General features: G+C 34.8%; 1 protein-coding gene across 1 annotated transcript in view; it reads left to right on the top strand.

Moving 5' to 3' along the window:
* The window catches only part of LOC132119636 (voltage-dependent L-type calcium channel subunit alpha-1D-like), an 89,949-nt gene that overhangs the window by 46,735 nt on the left and 19,566 nt on the right, over nt 1–23,648 (top strand). The window contains exons 12-36 of the mRNA XM_059529776.1: nt 113–273; nt 379–604; nt 735–942; nt 1,027–1,147; nt 1,392–1,482; nt 1,564–1,597; nt 1,678–1,708; nt 1,804–1,930; nt 2,707–2,836; nt 4,801–4,860; nt 4,936–4,995; nt 7,387–7,493; nt 8,701–8,788; nt 8,974–9,081; nt 9,437–9,489; nt 9,573–9,719; nt 10,672–10,873; nt 12,256–12,414; nt 12,773–12,883; nt 14,418–14,501; nt 21,159–21,191; nt 22,029–22,157; nt 22,654–22,719; nt 23,212–23,303; nt 23,488–23,647. Coding sequence (XP_059385759.1) covers nt 113–273; nt 379–604; nt 735–942; nt 1,027–1,147; nt 1,392–1,482; nt 1,564–1,597; nt 1,678–1,708; nt 1,804–1,930; nt 2,707–2,836; nt 4,801–4,860; nt 4,936–4,995; nt 7,387–7,493; nt 8,701–8,788; nt 8,974–9,081; nt 9,437–9,489; nt 9,573–9,719; nt 10,672–10,873; nt 12,256–12,414; nt 12,773–12,883; nt 14,418–14,501; nt 21,159–21,191; nt 22,029–22,157; nt 22,654–22,719; nt 23,212–23,303; nt 23,488–23,647 — 2,788 coding nt within the window. The remainder of the gene's footprint in view (nt 1–112; nt 274–378; nt 605–734; nt 943–1,026; nt 1,148–1,391; nt 1,483–1,563; nt 1,598–1,677; nt 1,709–1,803; nt 1,931–2,706; nt 2,837–4,800; nt 4,861–4,935; nt 4,996–7,386; nt 7,494–8,700; nt 8,789–8,973; nt 9,082–9,436; nt 9,490–9,572; nt 9,720–10,671; nt 10,874–12,255; nt 12,415–12,772; nt 12,884–14,417; nt 14,502–21,158; nt 21,192–22,028; nt 22,158–22,653; nt 22,720–23,211; nt 23,304–23,487; nt 23,648) is intronic.

Raw genomic sequence — 23,648 nt, 5'->3', positions numbered from 1 at the left:
TTTATCCAGAGTTTTATCTAGGTTTTTAAATCTCATTCTTTCGGTATATTATTCTGTTGTCATTTCTCCTTCGTGTCTATGTTGTCTGACTTCACTACCTCCTCTTTTTCAGTCGGCGCTGGCGTCGCTGGAACCGGTTGTGTCGAAGGAATTGTCGTTTGGCTGTGAAATCTGTGCCATTCTATTGGCTGGTGATCATCTTGGTTTTCCTCAACACTTTGACTATCTCTTCAGAACATTACAACCAACCCATGTGGCTCACACAAGTCCAGGGTGAGCACTGCATGTATTTGTGCTCTCGTAATATATGTAAAAGATCAAGCTTCACATTCTCACCATATCCTTTCTTCTTTCAACGCGATTGCTTTTCTCCTGTAGATGTGGCCAATAAAGTGCTGCTGGCCCTGTTCACGTGTGAGATGTTGGTGAAGATGTACAGTCTGGGTCTGCAGGCTTATTTTGTGTCTCTGTTTAATCGCTTTGACTGCTTTGTTGTGTGCGGAGGCATCACAGAGACAATCCTAGTCGAGTTTGAGGTTATGTCACCTCTCGGCATCTCAGTGTTTCGATGTGTGCGACTTCTCAGGATCTTTAAAGTCACACGGTAAGAGATCCAAATAGATGAATAAAAAGTGTGTTAAAGCAATAGTGTGTTAAACCACACTAATGATTTTCCAAACCCATAAGATGTTTTAAGAAAATTGTGTTTTGCATGGTCTGTTTCTTGCCTTTAGTCATTGGGCATCTCTCAGTAACTTGGTGGCATCTCTGCTGAACTCCATGAAGTCCATCGCTTCTCTACTGCTGCTGCTCTTCCTCTTCATCATCATCTTCAGCCTCCTCGGTATGCAGGTGTTTGGTGGCAAGTTTAACTTTGACGAGACCCAAACAAAGAGGAGCACCTTTGACAACTTCCCTCAGGCCTTGCTCACTGTGTTTCAGGTCTGTCCATATTCATCTATCCAGACTTAAGGTTTGATTTTAATGGATATGTGTTTACTCATGTTAATGATATGTTGTTTTCAGATTCTGACTGGTGAAGACTGGAATGCCGTCATGTACGATGGAATTATGGCGTACGGCGGCCCATCATCGTCAGGAATGATCGTGTGCATCTACTTCATCATTCTCTTCATATGTGGAAATTGTATCCTCTTACTGCTGCTGACTTCCTAATGAAGCCAAATAGTAAACACAAAATCAAAATTGGGAATTTTTTTTATCATTTTAACCTAGTTGTGGATTAGTTGTTCACTATCTTATTGTATACAATTTTTTTGCGTTCATTGTTGCAAATATTGCATAGTTTAAAAAAAAATCCCAAATAGATAGTTTGTTGTTTTCTATGAGCATTATAATGCTGTTGGTTTGCTTAACACATTGACACCTAGACATTCTTCTGAATGTGTTCTTGGCTATCGCTGTGGACAACCTTGCTGATGCAGAGTCTCTGAACACAGACAACGATGATAAGAAGAAATGGTAAATGATAAAACCTTGTAGAGGTCCTTTAATCAGCCGTTGAGCGTCTGAATCTAATTTCCACTTCTTCTTTTTTTTAAGTGATGAAATTGATGAAATTGAAGATGATGCCAAGGTAACTAGCTTATTTATGTTTGTATTTGAAATGCTTCTGTGTTAGTGGTAGCATTTAATAATGTTTGTTTTCTTCTTCAGCCTGGAGAGGAGGATGAGAATGAAAATGCAGGTATAGAACTACTATACTATACACCTGTATCTGGTTGCACATTGAAGACCATTTTTTAAAGTATGTTTGTCCTGATCATCGTGTCCATGTAACAGAGGAGGATGAAGAAGAGCCGGACGTTCCTGCGGGGCCCCGCCCAAAGATCTCAGAGCTTGTTAAGAAGGAGAAAATCACTCCAATCCCAGAGGGCAGTGCGTTCTTCATCTTTAGCAACACAAACCCGTATGTGTCACATTGAAGCAAAGAGACATGTAGACATTTACATAAACATGAATGCATTACATTACATTTATGAATTCGGCAGATGATTTTATCCCAAACTACTTGCATTGTATTCAATGTATTCATATCCATTTATGCATTCCCCGAGAATTAAACCATAACCTTGAAGTTTCCAAGACTATCCTCTATTATTTTAGTGTTATTAATATAGCATTATAACATTTACTTCAAACATAATTTGAACTGGATTTTATATTTTTATTATCAGTTTGCTTTTTAATTTTAGTTTTTGTAATTTGTTATCTGTTTTTGTCCCTTTTAATAGTTTTTCTTTTAAATATTTATAATTAGCTTTTATTTCTTTTAATACATTTTCGGTGTTAGTAATTTGACTGATTTGAGTAACAGTAACACAGTTTTTAAAAATCACTGTAAATCACAAAACACTGTAATATGCAGTATTTCATTAAAATTTTTTAGACTTTTGTGATAAAGGAATTATTTTAGATATTTGGACAGAACCTGTCACAGAAAAAATGTGAATTTGTTTTTCAAATGCTTTTTTTTTTATTTTAGTTGTCAGGAATGTGTCACCACATTTTTTTTCTTTTGGACAATGCAAGTAAAACCTGAGCATGGGTCAGACTGGTGTTTTTGCATTTAGATTAATCCACATGTTTATAATTAATAAAATTCACATACACATTTAAAGATTCTGGACACTGAAAACACACACAGTGCTCGATGTGTTTCAGTGTCTCTCTCTCTCTCTGTAGAATTCGTGTGGCGTGCCACAAGCTGATAAACCACCACATCTTCACCAACCTCATCCTTGTCTTCATTATGCTAAGCTCCGCCTCCTTGGCAGCTGAGGACCCAATCAGAAACTTCTCTGCCCGGAATATTGTAAGTACAATTTGCACACACACACACGCTATGTTAAGATTACTTATTAATGTCCAAAATATTTTCATACTCAATTAATTCAACTAGAACAACATGGTAAGTGATATTTAATTGTTATCAAGTAAACTTTTGATTTTCACATATTGTAAAATACTACAGGTTAAGATCTTCCCTGTGTAATCGCATAGTGAATATAGAAAACAGTCCCTCCAGGATTTAACTTTTTTTTTTTTTTTTTTGTGATTTTTGCGATGAAAATGACTGATTTTGCTGCGGCTTTTCTCAAAATTAGTGATTATATTTGCGGCATTTCTTATTGTTTTGCAGTGAAAATATACCACAGACAACATTCTTCTAACACTGTTATGACTTTTCTGACTTGGAGAACCACTGTAGGTCTCCAGACTAACGTTTCAGGACACCAGCTCTAGTGCCATTAAGTTTTACAGAAGGTGGCACCAGCACCTGACAGTAAAGCACTCACCCCAGTCACACATGTACATTTCAGAGACATCTAATTTCTGCATTTACATATGCTAGATGTATTTTTAAGAGTGTTTGTTCATCTGCAGTACGTCTCTAAGATGTTTCCTGTCAGATGTCAAATAGACATTTATTAGAATGCATGTAAAACTGCTTCTGAGACCTTTATCAGAGTACACAGCAGATGATTCCCAGATCTTTAGCAGACGCCTTACAGATGTAATAAAAAATTTTTTTTATAAAAAGTACTTTTATTACTGTCATTCATAATGTCTAAATATAATTTAATGAATACAAAAATATATAGGCTATATTAGTGAGTGGAAATGGCCTATAAGTACTTCTCTGCAGCCATCTACTAGTGGTAATTTAATATCTTTTTTTTTTTTAAATAAGTGTTTGCTTTCCTACATTATAAAACTTTTAGTTTTATCCATGGGAGAATCCTATTAAGGATGAACAGATATCGTCACATTAAAAATAACTTTCAAATTTGGTAATACTTAAAGCATTGAAGAGCTGGGAAAAGTTTTGTGAAACATTTAAAATCACTCGAAAACATTAAACCATTTCTGCCACAAGTTGTCCTCGAGATTTTGTGTTTACTGAACAATGTTTTTCCTGGTGTCCACATCAGTGCCATTTGTTCTGATATCAGCTTTAACAGAATTATTCGCTGAATCTGAATGCTCCTCACAAGATTTCACAGAGATGTTATTTATTCTTCACTGTATCTCCCAACGGTGTCGCGTGATCAAGATCAGCGCACGGCTCCGGCTCGAGCAGATATACGGTCTGCGCAGCCCGAACTAGTAGCGCGGATTCATTACACTTTCGGTTTATTTATCCAATGTAGCTCTTTAAATCGGTCCTGATGAGAACGCAAGGCCTTTCTTTGACTGAATGCGCATTGCGATGACGTCACGGGATGATTCTAAGCACAAAATCTGCGGAAAATTTGTGGCAATTCCGAAAATTTGCAATTTATTGCGAAAATTGCAGAGTTTGCTTTCTTTTGCGATAAATTCAGCAATCGCGAAATCCTGGAGAGACTGATAAAAAAAATATTGCGGATTTTGCTCGATTTCGCGATAAATTCAGAGTTCACATAATCGCGAAATCCTGGAGGGACTGGTAAAAAAAAATATTTCTTATTATTAAAATATTTTCTAAAAAATATAACACTTTCCGAAGCATTTACAGACAATAAGAGAGATTAGTAGAGTTTGCTTTGTGCGTCTGTCATTCCTTCATCTCTTCATGTTTGCTAACCCTTTTCTTTCAAACTAAGGAAACTACCTTCACTGAAAGCGTAATGTTTTTGTGGTGTTACCGTAACGGAAACACTGGTACACCTAGAATAATGAACTTAAACTAAACAACATATACCTACAATTCTAAATATATTTGTATTCTAGTAATAAATGATGATTGCTGAATGTCCTTTAATCTTTGTTAAACATGTACGTTGCTCTTTGCAGATACTTGGTTACTTTGACTATGCTTTCACGGCTATCTTTACTGTAGAGATCGTGTTAAAGGTAAATGTCCTGCCCTGTGCTGGTGTTGTGTGTGGTGTATGTGCAGTAACGCTGTAACCGTCTGGTTTATTCCAGGTCCTAGGCTATGCAGATTATGTCTTCACTAGTATGTTTACATTTGAGATCGTGTTGAAGGTAACCTCTCGGCACACAGGCCTGGCTGCATTCTCTCCATGTGTGTCACCTGCTACTTCAGTACTACCTGGCTTGATCGATCTCTTTTCTTTCTCTTTTTTTAAACCATGGCACCTCTTTTACTAAAAGACTAAAAGAAAAGAAATTTCACAGAAGCACATCTTCATCAAAGCACAAGAGTTGTCAGGTTTTCACCTTTCTTTTGGGGAGAACGCCAGGGCTTGAACTCAACCCTGATTGGTCAAAGTGGGGTTAAGGAAGGAAAGCGATCTGGAGAAATCACACAGGATGTGTCTGTGAAACTAAAATGCTTTTTGTTGAGGAAAGAACCCAATTTCAAAAAGACAAAACTATGCAACTCTTTGTGAAATGGAAACAACGTTGCCTCTCTCATGCCTTCATAACCGTTTGGCTCGTATCCAGTCCATAAAAGAGGGGGCAAATACAGCCATGCTTAGAACATGGTTCGAACCCCTTGACTGAGTGCATATCAGTGCGATGTGACCTCCAGCGCAGAACGGGGCAGCACAGTTATTTAATGAAGCTGCAGTAGTTCTCTCTGGCTGTGTTCAGAAAGTCAGACCACAGTGCCATTGTGTACTATTCATGCAGTTTATAGTATTTATACTGTGCACAGTACACAGATTATCTGTATGACACAAAATGCTGTTTTCTGATTATTTAGCTGTACTTTATCTTTCAGTTTTAGTAACCTAAAATACTTTAAACTTTCCAATGCTGCAATTTTTCATCTTATGTTTTATTTTATCTCAGCTTTTTTTTTTTTTTTTAAATAACTGTAAAAATATTTTAATATTTTTACATTAATACTGATTTTAGTTAAGACTAATAATTAGTTAATTTCATTAGTTAATTAGTTAAGAATTATTTAAGTTGGGTTCTGTGATCAAAGCAATTATTGAGCAGTTTGAACAAATGTTTAGCTTAATAAAAAATAAAAATCCTGTTTTAGTAACTTAAAATAATTTAATAACTTAAAATTATATTAGTTAAAACTATAAGTGGTCTGCCATTACTGCAATTCTAATCGAAAGTCAAATTTAAGTTTATATTTTTCATGTAGTATGTACAGAATATTGTATTTTATTTTGTTTGAGTTAGGCTTCTGTAATAAATAAATTATTTAGCCATTTCTTCTTGACGTGTATTTTATATATTTTTTTAACCAATTCAAAAAAATTTTCTTTATTAATTTAGACTAAGGTCAGACTATCATTCATTCATATTTATTAAATCTAGATATGTTTGCAATTGTTTTGCAGTTGCAATTTATGATCAGATTGCCAAAATGTAACACATTTTTATATATAAAAAAATAGACAGAAAATAAAGCTAAAATACACACTATGCAGTGTGACAACACTATTGGCATGCTACTATTTGAAATGTATTTATCATGTAACATTTTCACTTATTTATTAATTTAAAAAAAAATTGTTTCTTTTAGTCCATGGCTATTGTAGAAAACAAGAACACTTCACTTTTATGATTTCAAAGAAAAGCAGGCAGTATACAGTGTGTACTGTGCAGTTTTTAGTAAATAGTAGGCTAATATAAAATTCTGAACATAGCCTCTTGTTTTGTGGAGATATTATTATAAGTGCTGATCTTGGACCAGCAGCTACTACTTAAAAACGTTTTATGAAAGTTTTTACCTAAAATGTTTTATGTATTTACTCAAAATTGGTCTCTGATAAGGCAGCCTAACGTTAGCGTAACCCAGTGCTTGCCTTCGTGATGCATGGTTGCATCTGTATTCATATACATTTAGCAAATGACTCCTTTGCATTCATGATTTTGGAGCGACTTGCTTTGGTTTTGGCTGGTCTTTTCTCTGCCTGCTGAATATGAAGTTGCAGTAGGAGCTTCTTCCCCCTGTTTTCTTTACCGAATCTTGCCGAGGGAACAAGGCGCAATGTTCTCAAGAAAAAGAAAAAACAAACGGCTTACATGAATGTGACAGTAAGGGAAGTTCTCATTTCAGATCGCCTAATAGATAGGTTCCCTTTCTTTCTGACTCTTTTTGTCTTTTCTTGCTCTTTTATCTACTCCCCTTCAAAGCTCTGCAACAAACAGCATGTTTTATTGCCGGGCCCCCTAGTGGTGGATTGTGAAACAGAGCTTACTACTACATTCATGTTGTCTCAGGCCGTGAGGGTTTGGCGGAGTTAGTGCTAGGATCTCGCCTTTAGTCCAACTCCAAGCACGCCACCCTTAAAAAAGAGTGATATTAAGGAGTGCATATGTGTGTTTCTGTCTATAAGAGTGTGTGTGAGAGTGTGTTTTCTGACTGAGGGTGTGATTTGCAGTTTTCTGTATGTCTTTTGTTACGTTGGAGCAAGTTTTGACCATCTATGCTTGTTTTGTCAGATGACCACTTATGGCGCGTTCCTCCACAAGGGGGCCTTCTGCAGAAACTACTTTAATCTTCTAGATCTGCTGGTGGTCGGCGTGTCGCTGGTGTCCTTCGGAATTCAGTGAGTGATTGTTGTATTTTATGGCTACGCAGTAAGTTAATATAAAACCAGAATCGCAATATAATCTGATTAGTAAATCCCAAAGAATGAAATGTACTTAAATAAATATATGCACTATGTGCTTTCCGAGTTGTGTACATTTACTTTGGAGCACCTCATGATCCGGTGTTTTCTGTGTCTCATAGCTGCTCTCTATAAATACCTCTGAATCTGCTTTCAGTTTGGGTCGCTTATCTTTCCGTCTTTCCAAACTTGTAATGAGAAGCGCTGATAAACCCACTGTTGTCAACAAAAAACTGAATCAGTAATGATTTTATGACAATAAAAACAGCCATAGAAATTAGTGTAAATTGTAGAGTTTTTACAAGTACTATAAAGGAAATTATTTGTTAAATTATAACCTAAATACTGTTTTTTATTTTACAATGAAATTAAAAAAAAATAATAATAAATAAATAAAATCTTATTTTAATACTGTACTTTGATTTTAAAATAATAATAGCTATACTACTAATAATAATTTTTATAGTGAAATATTCAGTAATCGTAGTATTTATTTTTAAATTTTTGTATTTAGTTATCAGTTTTTTCTTAAGTACTCTTTTTTATTGAATAGCTTAGTATTACAATATGAATATTTCTTATAAAATGGTTTATTATTATATAGACATTTTGATATATAATTATAAAACCTTTTGGCCAAATTACACCACACTACAGTCAATTCCATATACATAAATATATAAATATATATATATATATATATATATATATATATATATATATATATATATATATATAATTAAATTTATGCATTTAGCAGACGCTTTTATCCAAAGCGACTTACAGTGCATTCAGGCTATCAATTTTTACCTATCGAAATATATATATATATATATATATATATATATATATATATATATATATATATATATATATATATTTCAATTTGATTTTTTTGTGGATTAGAAGTTCTAAATTGCTTCATTTAAGTATCAGCTTTGCCTCAGATGTTTACTCTTTTGCTGTTCAGAGGCAAAACATATCATGGCAACATGAAGCTGCAGTAGTTGACGATAGAAGTCTTGCTGGTTAAGCTCGTGTAGAAACCTGTAAAAGACAACAGCATCATAAGGACTTTAAATCATGGCTTTATTCTTCTGTTTTATCAGTTTTTTGGTAACATGAAGGCTCGTGTCTCCTGCAGATCGTCGGCCATCTCAGTGGTGAAGATACTGAGGGTTCTGAGGGTGCTGCGTCCACTCAGGGCCATAAACAGAGCTAAAGGACTGAAGGTTCTGGACACTGCTTTACGCTGATTTTTGATGATCTTCTATGAATGTCCTTAGTAAATAGAAATGAGGATATGGTTATTTTTATGGGGCGAAAATAAGGTTTACACACAGGACCAGCTGTTTAAGCAATTGTAAATTTGACATCTGTCTGACAACCTCTGAACTTTAACCTTTGCTTTCTGCAGCATGTGGTCCAGTGTGTGTTTGTGGCTATCAGGACTATCGGAAACATCATGATTGTCACCACTCTGCTGCAGTTCATGTTTGCCTGCATTGGTGTACAGCTCTTCAAGGTAAAATATTTTAACTGTGATTTTTTTCCTTAGTGTTTATGAAATAAGTTCTCAGCCCGGCTGTATTTTTTTGATTAAAAATACAGTAATATTCTGAAATATTAATCTGATTTAAAATAACTCTCTTATATTTTAAAAAATATTTTAAAGTGTAATTTATTTCTGATTTTTCAACATCATTAGTCTTCAGTGTCACATGATCCTTCAGAAATCATTCTAGTATGCTGATACCAAAATAATTTCTTATTATTATCAATGTTGAAAACAGTTGTGCTGTTTAATATTTTGTGGAAATATGAATACATTTTTTAAGGAATCTTTTTTTTTGTTTTTTACATTTCTTCTTTTTCTTCAGGGGAAGTTTTACCGCTGTAATGATGACACCAAGACCACCCCAGAAGAGTGCAAGTGAGTCTAACTGAACTTTTTCTCAAAAAATGTTCAATGATTGTTGTAATTTTTACAAACGTTTACTTTTTTCTCTCTCTCAGGGGAACGTATATCCTGTATAAAGAAGGAGACGTGAACCAGCCATTCATTCAGAAGCGCCACTGGCACAACAGCGATTACAACTTTGATAATGTGCTCATGGCTATGATGGCTCTATTCACAGTGTCCACGTTTGAAGGCTGGCCAGCGTAAGCATTCAGCTATACAACAGAATAGAAATCAGATATAGAATAGAAACTTTATTTGTATTTTTTTTATTATTGTGTTACTTTATTTAATTTAATTTTGTGCACCTTCATATAAGTCAGATATAGAATAGCACCTTTATTGAATTGTTTTATTATTTTAATTCACCTTAATAATTATCAGATATAGAACAGCACTGTTTATTTTATTTTATGCACCTTAAAAATGCACCCTTTATTTGATTTTTTTAATGATCATTAATGTAGATCAGATGTAGAATAATACTCTTTTTTATTTTATTTTATTTTAGCAAATTTAATTTTTTATGCACCACAATGCTTATTTTATTTTTATTTTATTTTATGTTGTTTTATTTTGTTTATAACTTTTTTTTATAGATCAGATATAGAATCGCACCTTTATTTAATTTGATTTTATAGACAATAATATAGATCAAATCTAAGCACATATATTTAACCTTACATACTTTATGTATCACATTTATTAGTCTTTATTTATAGATTTAAAAAGGAGCAACTATTTTTTATGTATTGTTAAATCAGTATTTATCTGTAATATTGGTGATTTAAGAAATGGCTCAATGTAATTGGATATTGTCAAATGGCTAATAGTTCTTTTATTGCACATTCTTACTCAGACAGTTGAGTTTCCTCGTTCAAAACCTCAGGGGAAAATGAACACGTGTGTTATTGTGAATTTGTTTGTATTGGCGCTGTTGGTAAGTGCCACTGTGAACTCGATGCCAACAGCACCACGCTGTCCCTGTAATTACAACACCACACTGCTTCAAATGTTCTGTTAGTTTAACACACACACACTCACACACTGTGACAGAATGACACGATATAGCTGTTCTGTAACTGTTAGTGATGAAGTAGTTTTTTCTTGGCTCTCCTTTCTTCTAGTTAACTTCTACATTTTGTCTTTCCTTAGGTTGTTGTACAAGGCCATAGATTCCAACCGGGAGAACATGGGTCCGATCTACAACTACCGTGTGGAGATTTCCATCTTCTTCATCATTTACATCATCATCATCGCCTTCTTCATGATGAACATCTTCGTGGGTTTCGTCATTGTGACCTTTCAGGAACAGGGAGAGAAAGAGTACAAAAACTGTGAGCTGGACAAGAACCAGGTGAGAGAAGACACTATAAGGGTGTGTGAAATATGGGATGTGTCATAAAAAAACCTAGTGTGTTGCTTAATCTAGACATTATTTTTAGGCATAGTAAACTCACTCCCAATGCAAAAGCTTTTTATAATCTGTTAGCAACAAAATTATACCGGCTTATAGGGATCCCTTGTTTTTAAATCTAAGACAGCATTGCATATATGTGACTCTGGAGCATAAAACCAGTCTGAAGTCGCTGGGGTATATTTGTAGCAACAGCCAAAAAAAAAAAAAACATTGTATGGGTCAAAATTATAGATTTTTCTTTAATGCCAAAAATCATTAAGATATTAAGTAAAAATCATTTTCCATTAAGATATTTTGTAAATTTCTTAATCTAAATATATCAAAACTTCATTTTTGATTAGTAATATGCATTGCTAAGAACTTCTTTCAGGAAAAATTTAAAGGTGATTTTCTCAGTATTTAGATTTTTTTGCACCCTCAGATTCCAGGTTTTCAAATAGTTGTATCTCAAACAAATATTGTCCAATTCTAATAAACCATATATCAGTGGAAAGATTATGCATGCAGCTTTCAGATGATATATATAAACCTTATTAAATTACTCTTATGACTGGTTTTGTGGTCCAGGGTCACATATCTCTTTCACAGAGTATTTTAGTATGTACAATTACAGTATAGTTTTTATTAATAATTTAAATGCAGATTTTTTAATTGTTTTGTTTTTCTATTTGTAGTTTTCATTTGAAATTTTGTAAGGTTTTAGTAATATATGCTTTTTTTATTTGTATTATTTTTTTTAAATCTTTAATTATTTCAGTTTTATGTTTTATTAATGTAATACTTAAACTCAGTTGACATTTCAACATTTTTATTTTTATTTTTTTATACAGTATATATTTATTTCTAGCTTTCATTTATTTTTCCATTTTAGCAACTTATTTATTTCCTTTTTATTGCCAGTTCAACATTTGTAATTTTCCTTCAAGTTTTTATTTTACTTCAGCTTTATTTTACTTTCAGCTTTGATCCAAGAGAGTGGATCAAATGTAACTATTTTATTCAGAACTGAAAAGTAATGGTGAATAAACTATTTAGTTAGTATCTGTGGGAATTTTTTTTGCACTGTAATTTCATGTTGTTAGCTTAGCAGTCTGCTAATGTCAGCTGTGAATGTTAGTTGCCTTTTATTACAGAGCCATACATTGAGTTTCTGCATGTTCTTTTTGTAGTGTATTCTGTTCATTTCTACATTATTAATGATTGTGCACATGTGTTGACGTCCACTTAATAAAACATTTACGGTATAATCCATGACACTATACTATCATGTATGTTAATTGACAGAATGAAAAGCATTGTTTCATCTGTGTGTTCCTCAGCGTCAGTGTGTAGAGTATGCGTTAAAAGCGCGTCCTCTCAGGAGGTACATCCCAAAGAACCCGTATCAGTATAAGTTCTGGTACGTGGTGAACTCCACCGGCTTCGAGTACATCATGTTCGTCTTGATCTTACTCAACACCATCTGTCTCGCTGTTCAGGTAGCTTTCTTTATTCTTAGATCAGTATTCTTAGTTCAGTGTTGAAATAATAATTCTTTGGATTTAAATATTCAAACCCACTTCATATGCTCATTGTGTAATAGTATTTAATAAGATATTTAATAGGATATAAATATGTATATTAAGGGCCTTGTATTATTATTTACCTGTACACTTCATATGAATTACCTTATTGCAGTCCCTATGGAATAAAAAAATGTTTTGGCTTTTAGTTTGTTTGTTAGCATTGAGATATAATATATATATATATATATATATATATATATATTTTTTTTTTTTTTTTTTGTCCAATAAATTGACATTTCTAGAATTTAATAGCATGCATTTCTCTGTCCAGCATTACGGTCAGTCCGAGCTGTTCAATTATGTTATGGACATCTTGAATATGGTCTTCACCGCCGTCTTCACTGTGGAGATGGTGCTCAAACTGATCGCCTTCAAACCCCGGGTAAGAAATTCAAACACATAGATACACACTGTCACATATAATCACAGAATTTCCCATTTGGACATTCATCACAGTGCAGTATAAATACACCTCCCTCCTCGGTATATCACTGATATCATCCAAGGTTTGTCATGCTAACTTCCCTCTGCCCCACTGTCCACTTTTACACATGCAGATTTGTGTTGCGAAGAAGGACAGAATGCTAGTAAGCAGCTCAGTGTGATTTGCAGTGCTGTCGTTTTCAGCTTTTCTGTGTGGCGTGACTAACAGTGTTTCTTAAACACATTCAGTTTTTAAACGGACAACAGTAGAAGACACGCATGAATTTGTCATTGTGTAATATAGTAAACTTTCATATTTAATAATAATACTTTAGTTTGTGTGCTGAGTGATACATTAATAAATAACCCAGCTAACAGGGAATATTCTCAGAACTAACAGGCTAGTGATCTGGCAAAGTTATAGACAAATGTTTTTCCAGTTAATGGTCGAGAAAGTTTGTTCAATATAAAAACATCATCAGCACAAAAATGTTACTAAAACAGTTTAAGTAAATGTTTTTTTAAACAGTATTTCTTACTGCTTCTTTTCATCATATTTGTAAAACCATAATTTAACATTGCCTTGTTTTCACTAACTTAAAAATCCGATTTTTTTTGTGTCTTTCGATACTATTGTAGTTTTTTAATATTTTAATAATTTATTCTTTATATTGTTATTTATAAAAAAAGTTTAATTAAAGTTTTAATTTTGTGCTTTTATGTCATTTATGTTATTGTCTATATAAATATATATATATATATATATATATTTATATATATATATATATATATATATATATATATATATATATATATATATATATATAGTATATAATTTTTTTTTTTTTTTTTAGTTAAATAAAAATCTCTTGTTTTATTATTATTTATTTATTTATTTATTTTTTCACAGTTTTAGTTTTAGTTGACCGTGGTTCAGATAACAAAAAAATAAAAGGGTTTTCAAAACATTTCAAAACATGTTCTGAGAATATACAGAAATAACATTTTCATAACTTAATGAAAACATAATTTTGTTAGCTGGGAAGCTTAAATTTTTTTTTTATTATTAATTTCTGCATAATCAGTCATGCACAGCAAATAATTGCTAAACATCACATATATTTCCTGGTCGTCCGCCCCTTTGCATTTCTCAGGGGTATTTTGGGGACGCCTGGAACGTCTTTGATGCTTTGGTTGTCATCGGCAGCATTGTAGACATAGTGCTGAGTGAGATTGATGTAAGTACAGCACAGTTGTAGGCCCTGTCCCCTCTTATATCCGCTCACACACCTCAGCCCTTCCCTTCAGACAGACTGAGTTTCAGCTCAGGATGAGCTCCTTTTCAACTGACAGCTTGTTTCTTTGACTGCTGAGATCTAATATCTGTATTTCTTTCTGTGTGTCCTTCAAACCCTCTTTTTTTCCAACCTCATTCTTCCTCCATCCATTTCTTTCCCCCTCCTCCTTGTGTGTGGTGTGTCTTTTATTAACAGCATTATTTCACTGACGCATGGAACACGTTTGATGCCTTAATTGTTGTCGGTAGCGTCGTAGATATTGCTATCACAGAAGTCAACGTAAGTACACATTCACCTTTCTAAGTTTAGAAGCCTTGCAAGAAAAGCATGTCTGGTGCCCTGCACAGATTATGTCCACAAGAATACATCTTAACTAGAATGAATGTAGTAACTAGTGGTCGACCGATATTGGTTTTTTGAGAGCCGATGCCGATATCTTGGAAAGCAGGGGAGCCAATAGCCGATATAAATGTAAATATAAATGTGTAAAATAAACATAATTATACTTTATAAGTATTTTTCACAAATAAATAAATATTTAATTAAAATATAATTAAAAAGGAAGTAAACCCTTTAACCAACAGGGCACTCAGTATTCTGGGAAGTTTGTGTGCATTGGGAATAATTTTTTTAATTAAGCAAGGTTAACACTCATTTTACCTACAGCACACAGTAAAAATGACATGAATATGATAGTGGGCAGTAGCATAATTTAAAAGTTTGAAATTTAACGCATTCAATTCACACGGACTGACCGTCACACAGAGAACAAGCGATCATGCTGGATAAAAATACACACTTCACAAGATCTCACAGCTGGATTCGATTAAGTTTGCAAGGTTTGTGAAATTAAATGTTTATTATTGTATGTCATTATTAGACAGACTTCTATCCGTATTAGACAGAACTGTGTGACGACAGCGAACAAAAAGAAAAAATTCTGCCTCGAACACATCGGCCAAGCAGAAAAACGTATCGCCCAATGCCGATATTTGAAAAATGCCAAATATCGTCCGATATATCGGCCTTGGTGATATATTAGTCGACCACTAGTAGTAACCCTTAATGCTTTAAATCAGTGCTTTAAATTAACATTATATATATTTAATTTATTTATTTAATAATTTTTCTGTTTAAATGTAATTTATTCCTATAACGGTAAAGCTGAATTTTCAGCAGATTACTAATTTGCTGCTCTTATTATCAAGTTTTTTTTGTTTTTGTGGAAACCATGATACATTTTTTCAAGATTCTTTGATCAGTAACAAAGTTCATGAGAGCAACATTTATTTCAAATATAAATCTTTTGTAACATCATAAATATCTTTACTGTCACTTTTGATCAATATAATGCGCCTTAAAATCTTACTGACACAAATTGATGTAATTTCAAAATTATATTTACAATATAAAGTATTAATATTACTGCATATACCATAAATATGCAAAACTATTAGTGTTCCATGACAGGAAAAATGCAAAAGCCTAACAGCTGTGACAATATTTTCCCAGTCAGTTTAATTTCCTGTAATAGCACTGATGTTTTTTTGCAAGGTTTCTCTAGATGTTGTCTAGATGTTGTCTTGAGTAATTTGTGATGTGAACTGAGGTCGTATAACTAACCTTAATAACATTAACAGTCACACTTTCTTTTTCCCCTGCTTATCTGAAATAAGATGACATCTTGTGAACCCCAAGGACTCTGCTATTGAGAAAATGACAAAAATCTCCTACTGTTTGTTGTTTATTGGTGTTAACCATCAATCGGTGGTCTCTTGTTCAAATGTGTGTACATGCAGTGAGAACTGCAGAAGTCCATCAGCTGGTTTGTCTAACGCTTGTTCTTCCGTTCTGTCTCCATAGAAACTTTTAGAGGCAAGTATGGCAAGATGCATTCTCCTGTTTGCTTGTGTTCTGCTTCATCATGACTTTATTCCTGAAGTGCTGAGGGGACAAAAATGTCCTCATCAAAAGTTTGACAGTTTTGTGCTGGTTTAAGGGTTGTCATCAAGATCAGTTCAGAAAAAAAGAACATATTTGTGCCTTGCTGATTTTGTGTAATGAAGTAAAGCTCTCACCGCCTTGGCTTTACTGATTACAAGCCAAATCAGCATGAATGATTAGTTTTTGTGGGCAGGAAGGTTGATGACTTGTTAAAGGAACGGACCACCACTTTTTGGCATCACACTAACATGTTCAGCAACAACATCATTTTAATACTTAAACTTTATAAATTTTTTTCTTTCGATTAGTTGTTTTTTAGTTCGATTAGGCACCATTGGCTATCTTAATTAAAGTCTAATAATTTGTTGTATTGTTTTCATTTTATTTCAATTAGATAAAACATTTTAATACTTTAACAATTACATCACTCTATATTATATTTGTTTTATAATAATTATAATGCTAATAATGATAGTGTATTATATAATATGAATTATGTATGTAAATAATATATTTATATAAATGTATTTATTTTATTTTATTCTTTTATTTTAAAATGTGAAATGGTTTTAGTGTTTGGAAATGTTTTAATGTTGGACAAGAAGAGGGTGGTGCTGGGAAGTGATGGTGTTCTTTTAAGAGCAATGGTTGAGTTTCAGTGTGTGATGTCTTGGGTGGTGCTACTTAAAATCCTGTCTCACACATACTGTCCAGTTTCAGACGTATAAGATAGGGAATGCACACACATGTACAGTATATTAGTTTTTACATGGCTGTCACTCTGCTGTCTGAGCTACAGTGCTAGTTTTCTGGTGTCTCTCATGTCCCAGCGTCCATATATAAATGTATATATGTGTGTATTGTATATGTCCCTATAGGTGTTGTGTTGTGGCCATTTTCATTAGATGTGTTGTATTTGTGTTTGTGGAGTCTCTGGTGTCCTTGTACTGTTTGAATGTGGATATGTGATATGTATTAGTGGGAGTTTGTGGATGTTTGTGTGTGTGAGAGAATTAGACAGTGACTGTGTGTTGTCTCTGTATGTGTCTTTTTTGTCTGTGTTTTCCTGTTTCTTTGTTTGCTGCTGTCTTTGTGCTTTTCAGTGATGATAAAACCATCAAGACGTTTCACAAGGACTTCTGTCAAGTTTATCAAACTAGATTCTGTTTTAGAAGAACTTTAAAGAGATAGTCACCCAAAAAGGAAAATTGAATGTTGTTGTAAACTTGTATTACCTTCTTTCTTCTGAAATTTTGAATTATGTATTGATCCTTCTTTTTCCATACAATTACAATGATCAGAAAATAAATGGAAAAGCTCCATAAAGGAATCATAAAATAAAAATATCATGAGATGTCATCTGCTTTGGATGAGTTGATTATTCACCTCTTAACTAGCTCTTTGAATGAGATCAGTGAGTTTAGTAATGGATCACTGTAAATTGTGAATGAATCAGGTTTTATGAACTGGATTCATTGAAAAGATTCAATTCACATGAATCCAACAATTCCAGATTTTCAGTGAATAACAGCTACAAATTCACTGTTCATTATACAAAGTTAATGTATGGTTAAGAAGACCTGGAAAAAGTCATGATGTGGACCACTTTTAGGACACATTTATGGTGCTTTTTAGTCCTTCTGGTTGTCATTTCATGATATTGCAAAGAATAGCTAGGAAATTCATCAAAACAATCAGGCTTGAAACAACATGAGGGTGGTTGTTTCATTTTTGGGTGAACTATCCCTAGAATTTGTTCTTCTCTTTTTCAAATAATCATTCCATCATATAAAAGCCTTGTGAAACTCATTTTATCACTTCATTGTTTTAGTGGCTTTCATGCTTGTTCAGTTCTGCAATTATAGATATAAAGCAATAGATCAAAGACAGCACGTTTCTACACAGATGTGTTTTGCTGACAGATCTATGATGCTCATATCTATACTCATCACTCCCCACTCAGGGGTATGTGTGACTTTCACCCAATCTTGCAGTGGTTGGAGTGACTGGTTTGCCCATCCCCTGTTGCATGCTGGGATATGTAGCTGCTAACATTAGCTTCGTTTTCTGCAGATGGCGCTCGGCCACCCACTCCATTCTCCTCCGGTTAGTGCTCAAGCGTTTGAAGTTTAAACTTCCTCTCTTTCAGCACCTCCTGTTCACCTCCAGACAGAATGGCCCTGGAGCTCAGAGCTGATTTAAATAATGAGTAATCAGCAGTAATGAGCATCCAATCACTGGCAGACAAAGCAGTAGCATTCTAGCATACGAAGATGTTCACATAAAAGGAAGAAGAACACAGCTAGAATCACGTGAATAGAGCTCAACAGTGACCACCCAAGTTGTCAGTAGTCTGGATTAAGGGAATCTGTTTTTCTTAAATAAGAGTTCCAAACCTTGAATTAGTGAATCAAATTGAAGTCTGAATCACACCTGAACCTGATTCAGCCCTGAATGTATTCTCACAGGCTCTTACTCCAAACTAAATTGTGTGTGAGCATTAAAAAACAAGTTATATATTATTATTGTGAAGTAATTTAACAAGTGTAATAAAAAATATTTTAAAATCATCATAATCATCATCAGTAAAGTCCAACCTCTAAAGAAAGTGAAAAGTATTGCATATATAATATAATATAAGTTATTAAATCATCGTATGCAGTGTTGCATTTTACACACACAGATAGATAGATAGATAGATAGATAGATAGATAGATGGATGTAAAATGTACTTTTCTGATTAGTAATTATAGATAAATTTGACCTTTTTCTTGAAGTGGAATCCAAAATCTGATTTGGCATAAGCATATATATCATAATTTTCCAGTGCTGGAGAAGAGCACTTGGTCGGTGTGTTTAAATGTAATCCCACTGTTTGTTGTGCTGTGTTCTTGCTCACAGAAGCTGCTGTTGAGTTCTGTTCTCCGATCAGATGTAAAGAAGGGCAGCACAGGCTCATTATGACATCACATTAACAATGGCTGTTCAGTGTTACAAGATGCAGTTTATCTTTCCACATGTATGTGTCGTGTGTGTGTCTGCTGAGTGACTGTCTGTCTCTCTGTTCTGTCTTCCTCAGAGGAGAGAGCTTGAGTAGAGCAGGTGTGTAGACGTCAGACAGGCTGCATGACCTCCATTATTGCTTACTGCTCACTGGTTTCCTCTCTTCCTTTCAACTTTTTCTTTCATTTCTGCTTTCCTTCATTCTTTTTTTCCTTTGTTCACTCATTCCTTTCCACTTTCCTTCCTTCCTTGCATCCTTCCTTATTTAATTTTTCTTTATCTCCTTCCTTCATTCCTTCCTCTTCATTCCTCTTTTGTGCCACCCTTCCATCCTTTTTCATACCTTATGTTTTGTACTTATTTTTCTGTTATCGCTGCTTTCCTTCATTGCTTTGATCCATCCTACTTTCTTACTCTCACCTTTCCTTACGTTCCTTCCTTTTTCTTTCTTTTATTTCCTTTCCTTACTTCCTTACTTTCTCTTATGCCTTTGTTTCTCTTGGTTCATGCTCTCCTTCATCGCTTCCTCCCTTAATTTTTCTTTCCTTTCTGCCTTCCTTCTTTCCCGTTTGCATTCCTTCTCTCAATCCCTCCTTCCTTTTCCCTCCCTTCCATTTTCTTTTCTGCCATCATTACTTAGTTTTTGCCTTCCTTCTCCCAATTTTTTCTTTCTTTCTTTCTCTCTTGCATTGGACTGTGAGAGCGCCCTCGGGTGGTGTCTCTTTTGCAGGGCACATGCATGGAGATGCTGGGGTGCTGCTGGTATACTGAGCTCCTTCAAGTCTTGTGTTGCTGTTATGGCGAGAGCGCGTTCGAGAAAGACATTGTCTGTGCGTAAGCGTGTGCACATGTGCCTGACCACTTAACTAACGCATGCACCATAAATGCTACAACCAGAAACTGCATCTTATCATTTCTGCTTCTCATGCAAATGTAAATAGTTTAAAGATGAGGGATGTAAGGCTGTGCGACTGAAGCCATATCTGTCTGGAGTCTTTCTTCACAGATAAAGGATTCATCTTTTTTCTGATTACATGCTGAATTTTCTGCCCACTGTGTGAGTGTTTTAGTGTTGATGAATGTGTTTTTTGATCTTTCAGGGTCAAGAAGTGATCTGTTCTCAGAACCAGATGTGTTGCCGGTTTATTTTGTGTGCATGTGAAAATATGTTAATCTTTGCAATAACAATACTAAATTTAAAGCTGTTCACTTGAGCAAAAATACATTAAATCAGTAGTGGACATTGGTGGACATTTATCTAATAAAATGATTATGACAGGACACTTCAGAAGCATATTCTGTGCATAAATTATTCGAATTATTACAAAATCAGATATGTTTTCACTGTGTGGTATTGGTTGCTAGTTAACAGTTATGATTAATTCACTAAATTTTCTGTATTGTAAATAATTCTATTTAATCGTACAGCATTAGTGTTCATCTATTTATAATGCAAATGTCATATGTATCACAGGGTTGACACTGTTTGTCAATGTACTGTAGACACAATGTAGAGGAATGTAAATTTCATAATGTGGCATTGTGGGTTTGTTATACTTGTGTCTTTTGCTGTTACGTAGTGTTTTTTTGGATACGCTCTTGTTTACAAAGTTGTAATCGTTGCATAAGTGTGCGCAAGTCCCTCACTGTCACTGTGTGTGTGTGTGTGTGTGTGTGTGTGTGTGCAGTGCTGTACGTCGGATGCTGTCTGCAGCTGCTTATGTAATCCACGAGATAGAAATAAGGTCACATGTTATATAAGCCCCTTATGTGAATCTAGTCTTGTTTGTCTCTGGTCACTGGTCATTTTTTTCAGTCCTTATAAGCAGTTTTGAATGGAAGATTGTCTAATCTTGAGGTTGTTTGAGAAGGTTTGCTGTTCTGGTTAGAAATGTTATGTTGCCTGTGAATGTCGTGAATGCGTTTTAAAGCGTAAGTGGCTTGCAAACGATATGTGTGAGTGATTAATTCAGGTCTTTGATTTTAAAGCCCACAGAGGCACCTCAGGTGGATGAGACGGGGGTAAGAAATTCTGCCCCTCTTGGGCTTTTAGCCCAGTTTTACAGTCTGCATTCCTCTTTCAGGTTTCCGTTTGAGTTCTGAAATCTTGATTAAACATCGTTTCCTTTCATCTTAACCCACCCTGACTTCGATTTGTTGAGTTTTGGCTTTATATTTATGTTTGCTTTTTCTTCGTTTGCTTTGTTTGTCAAGATTTTGCTTTGGTTTTATATCATTTGACTATTTTGTCAATTAGGGGAGTGTCACCCAAACGTGACAAACTGTGTGAGTGTGTATGTGTGCGTGTGTGTGTGTGTGTGTGTGTGTGTGTGTGGGGTCGTCGGCCCCTCACGTTTGTAGCGCTGACACTGCTGCATGGTTAAGGGGCCCCTGAAGTCAGGTCAGATTAGGTCGGATCGGGTCAGGTAAGGTTGTGACCTCAAACTGACCTTTCACCCGTGAGGTTTGGGGGCCCACTGTAAGTTGGCATGAAGTAACTCTGGGTCAAGAGTGCCATGCTTGTGCTGATGCGTGCAGTCAAGTATGGCAAGGTTTGTTTGAATTTTGTTTAGTTTTTATTTTTACCCAGCATGAACCCCTCTACCCCCTTCCTTTTCTCTTTAGGATATGTAAGAAACACAGGGTGTCTGGTTGTGTTTCTGGGTCAGTCAAACCAGCCTATATATTATATATATAGTTTGTAAAATCTGAATTTTGGCTGGAAAAGAACCAGCTCACCATGTGCTTTGAAATGATATTGTGCGTCTCTCTGCTGGTCAGACTGCCTTAATACAGCCAGATGCCCTTTGTTTTATCTTTCTCCTGATTGGTTCACTAATGCTGACTCTGCCCCCACAGAACACCGAAGACAGCGCTCGCATTTCAATAACCTTCTTCCGTCTTTTTCGAGTGATGCGATTGGTCAAGCTACTGAGCAGGGGGGAGGGCATTCGAACCCTCCTCTGGACCTTCATCAAGTCCTTCCAGGTCAGCTGTTACTCTGACTTAATGTACTGAACTGACAGATAATATTAAAGCTTTCTAGCAGTTACGGTGCAGTCACACAGGGCGACTGCATTAACACTTCTCGTTTACTTTAAATGTGTAACGTCATGTGTTGCTGAACTGAATTGTGGGTCCGCTGCGTCACATCACTGGCATTGCTTGCGGCACAAGTTGAAAAACGATCAACTTTTCAAGCACCAGCCCAGACATTAGCCAATTAGATAGCCTATGGAAATATTCTACCACAGGCACTAGCCAATCGCATTCATGGAACATTCACCCATGTGAATGAACAGTTATGCATCTTATTAGAAAGTTGTATTTTTATCCTTCCTATAGTTGTATTTTATCTATAGAGTGTCTTTTTTGGTTCATTTGACCATAGCACATTTTATTTTATTTTATGAAATTTAAAGCTTAGTGCTATAAAAAATACTGTAAAAACTGCAGTAATATATATTTCATGGTCTTTTCTCAGGCCCTGCCGTATGTGGCTTTGTTGATAGCCATGCTCTTCTTCATCTATGCTGTCATTGGCATGCAGGTTAGTTTCATACCAAGTTGTATTTTTTTGCATGACATGATTCATGACATGAATTGTGAGAAATGCATCTCTAGAACAGATTTTTAAGAGTGCTATTTATAACTATTTTGTTTTATTTTTTGAGAAATATTTTTTTCAAAATACAGCTAAATGTAAAGCTTGTATTATCATTTTTGAAATATCAATGGCAACCACAGGAAACCAAAAACATTTGTCAAATGCAATCCGAAAACAATATGCATAGAAAATCTCTCAGGGTTATTTATTGTATTGTTTTTAGTGTCATTTTGAATGCTTTTTAAGTTTTTATGGTAGTCTTATCTATGATTGAAGAATTTAGAATTTTGCTAAACAGCATTCAAGTGAGTGTAATTGATATCTTGACTAAAATGCAAGTCACCCACATTCTGTGTACTTGGTGACACGTGGTGCAAAAATTACACACTTTGCCTTTCAATGCTGCACAGTGCAACTTAGTTTACCATCTTTCAGATGTTTGGGAAAATTGCCATGGTGGACCACACACAAATCAACAGGAACAACAACTTTCAAACCTTCCCTCAGGCTGTGCTTCTGCTCTTCAGGTCAGTGAACGGCACAGTGAATATGTTAAAGCCAAAAGTGCCAAGGTTTTAAACCTTTACAAAGACGTTTTTGCATTTGTCTTTTATTCTTTCTGCCGTTTTTATGTTACCACTTTGTCTTAATGTAAAATATTGTCTGCTTTATCGCATTACAATTGAGATTTTTTTTATTGTTTGGGTGAAGGTGTGCAACTGGTGAAGCCTGGCAGGAGATCATGTTGGCGTGTATGCCAGGGAAGCTGTGTGACCCCGAGTCGGACTATAATCCAGGAGAAGAGATGACCTGCGGGAGCAGCTTTGCTATTGTCTACTTCATCACCTTCTACATGCTCTGCGCCTTTCTGG

This window comes from Carassius carassius, chromosome 38 (assembly GCF_963082965.1).
Source record: "Carassius carassius chromosome 38, fCarCar2.1, whole genome shotgun sequence".
NCBI lineage: Eukaryota > Metazoa > Chordata > Actinopteri > Cypriniformes > Cyprinidae > Carassius > Carassius carassius.
Note: the sequence above shows the minus strand (reverse complement) of the source record. Positions and strands in the feature narration are given on the sequence as shown.